This window comes from Sinocyclocheilus anshuiensis, unplaced genomic scaffold (genome assembly GCF_001515605.1).
Source record: "Sinocyclocheilus anshuiensis isolate Anshui unplaced genomic scaffold, SAMN03320099.WGS_v1.1 C33061375, whole genome shotgun sequence".
Taxonomy (NCBI): Eukaryota; Metazoa; Chordata; class Actinopteri; order Cypriniformes; family Cyprinidae; genus Sinocyclocheilus; species Sinocyclocheilus anshuiensis.
Window position 1 is genome coordinate 1 of NW_015621565.1, and position 2,285 is coordinate 2,285.

The following is a 2,285-nucleotide window of genomic DNA, read 5'->3' on the forward strand; positions in this document are numbered from 1 at the left end:
AAAAAAAAGTCACTGAAACCTTGATCATGGCTGAGCTGCTCCATCCACTATCTTCATGAGAATATGTATGTTCAAGTGCAGATGAACTTTGGAATATACACAAATTCTTAATTCAAATGTATCCTGACACTATAAATGTGACACCCACCACTGTCTGGTGATTTCTGACTTGAACATCCCGGTTGTTGATTGCCCAGATGTAAGATTTGGTTTCCTGGTTCGGTTTCCTGTTCCTCCAGCTTACAGGTACTGGTTTCCATCACTAAGAGATTTGTGCTCTCATGCATATGTCCGCTTGTTTCCTCCTGTTGTGTGTCTTTCTCCTCAGTCTCATTCTGGTTCTCCTCAACTTCTATGTCTGTCTGCTGCATTGTAGCATTAATGCCCTGAAGATCTTCCTTTAGCGCATCTTTTTCTAGACAATAGAAAACTATACACACAATTCCTGATATGAAATCAAGTATATTATATTCTTTATAAATGTTCATATATATATAAGTTAATCTCATTTAATGTATTCTGTACCGAATAAATCATGTGCTCTGTGTTCAAACTTCATTTACTTTAAGCTTTGTTTTACCAGAGGAGTCCAATAAGTTCCTTGTGTCTGTCCTGATCTTTTGACACATGAAAAATATGAGTTCTAACAGCATTCACCTGCCAGTAAAGCAGAATTTGCCATTTTTATTCTCTCCTTATCAGTCCATGCTTTGTCGATCTGTTGAGAAGAACATTGAGAGAAGAATATTGTCCATCGACCTTCATGAAATTCCTGAAATATCCTTTAAAATACTCAGTTCAGGCTGATGGCACAATGGACAAGCAAGAGGGTTTCACCATTTGACTAAATTCATTATTTTTATAATCATTTACTAAAATCTATAATTATGCTTAAACCTGTAAAACAGTGTCAGAACAAAAACAGAACAAAATTGGACAGTAACAATGTTCCACCTACAGATAAAGAGTTTTCTTTCTCCAAAGGTTTTGTATTAAAAATTATTTATTTTTTAATGACAAATGGAAACTTAATGGTAACTTAAATGGCTACTTAAATCTTATTGGAGCTGAGAGACCAACAAAATATACCTTCAGTTATTTACATTTGTTTCATAAATGTTAGAAAAAATTAACACTGTATTTAAAGTAAACTATATTTTTCTATTACCGGTTTAGTCCATAGTGTGGCTGTTTGTTGAGGCATTTCAGTCTGATCTTCATGGGTCTTTACTGCTGTTGGGAAACATGCTGTATGAATCACAGCGAAATCACAATAAAACAGTTAAAGCAATAGAGCAATAAGAAAAAATGTATAGTTAACCAGTTAAAATGAGAAACAGAGAAAATACTAATAATCAGGAAATTGTGGGAACGAAACTTAGCACTCAATACACATATTTTTGTAAGGCTGATATGATTAGATGGTTTACTTTGGTACTCTAAGAACTAAGAGTTTAAATTAGATCAATAGGTCTCATTTCTCAGTTTACTGATTACACTCTGAGTCTGATCAAACACTTAACAATCCTCTGGATTTCAGTTCATTCTGACAAGAGGTAGAGTTTAGAACCGGTGTAGAATGAAGTTACAGTATATGAAACACTCACATTTTCTTATTGTTATCTCCTCTGTCCAGTCTCCACTGGTGACCTGACACAGGTAATCACCAGCATATGATTCCCTGACATCCTTCAGCTGTAAGGACACAATTCCTCTCTCCAGCTCGTCAATGCATAGACTCTTTATGCCTTCATAACTCTCCCCCTTTATCAACCGTTTGTTCTTATAGAAATACACACAGTCTGTTTCCTTAAACCATCTAATCTCCATATTGACAGCACTGATTTCAGGATATAGGTGACACTGAATGGTGGAATCTGATTGAGTTGCTTCAGAGAAAACTACCTGAAACTCATCTGTATTGGAAAAAGAGAAAATGTGGACTTTCACAAATTATTATTATCTTTTATAGCATATTAATGGCATTAAGTATGATGGAAATTACATTTTTAACAGAACTTACTATTGCTTTTAGCCTCCATTTTCTCTCCTAAATAGGAACATAAGACACAAAATGACACAGCAGAATGATTCCAGATTGCCACTTTATTGCAATTATTCCATCACTAATGTAAACCTGTTATATCTGAGTAAAAAGAATCCTTTAGCCATTATTTTGTTGTCTATTAGATGTTTATATGTAGTCATTCATTAGCTGTCTATTTGATGTCTAGTCTATTTGTGGCAGGCGACATCTAGGGAGTAAAGTCATGAATTAAGGGGGT

At 34.7% G+C, this 2,285-nt stretch overlaps 1 protein-coding gene across 6 annotated transcripts; it reads right to left on the reverse strand.

Annotated features, from left to right (window-relative positions):
• Positions 1-43: 43 nt before the first annotated feature.
• On the reverse strand, positions 44-2,093 carry LOC107683226 (uncharacterized). Of its 6 annotated transcripts, none has more exons than XR_001633692.1 (5): positions 2,024-2,093; positions 1,608-1,916; positions 1,169-1,248; positions 564-718; positions 44-430 (listed from the first exon to the last, which is right to left on the reverse strand). XR_001633692.1 is itself a non-coding variant. In XM_016479295.1 (5 exons), the coding sequence occupies exons 1-5, from the start codon at positions 2,040-2,042 to the stop codon at positions 108-110; spliced, it is 765 nt and encodes a 254-aa protein (XP_016334781.1). In that variant the 5' UTR covers positions 2,043-2,087; the 3' UTR covers positions 46-107. The 6 variants fall into 6 exon arrangements, 4 of the variants coding, with proteins under 4 accessions (XP_016334781.1, XP_016334780.1, XP_016334779.1 ...); XR_001633691.1 differs by having other exon boundaries at positions 526-718; XM_016479295.1 differs by having other exon boundaries at positions 46-430; positions 658-718; positions 1,169-1,221; positions 2,024-2,087.
• Between the last annotated feature and the right edge of the window lie 192 nt (positions 2,094-2,285).

What these genes read in the sequence shown, in the direction of transcription:
- LOC107683226 (XM_016479292.1), bottom strand. An exon ending in CCACACTATGGACTAAACCG is followed by an intron (nt 719 to 1,168) that starts GTAATAGAAAAA and finishes TCTTCTCAACAG; the next exon opens with ATCGACAAAGCATGGACTGA. An exon ending in AAATTCTGCTTTACTGGCAG is followed by an intron (nt 431 to 657) that starts GTGAATGCTGTT and finishes TTGTGTGTATAG; the next exon opens with TTTTCTATTGTCTAGAAAAA.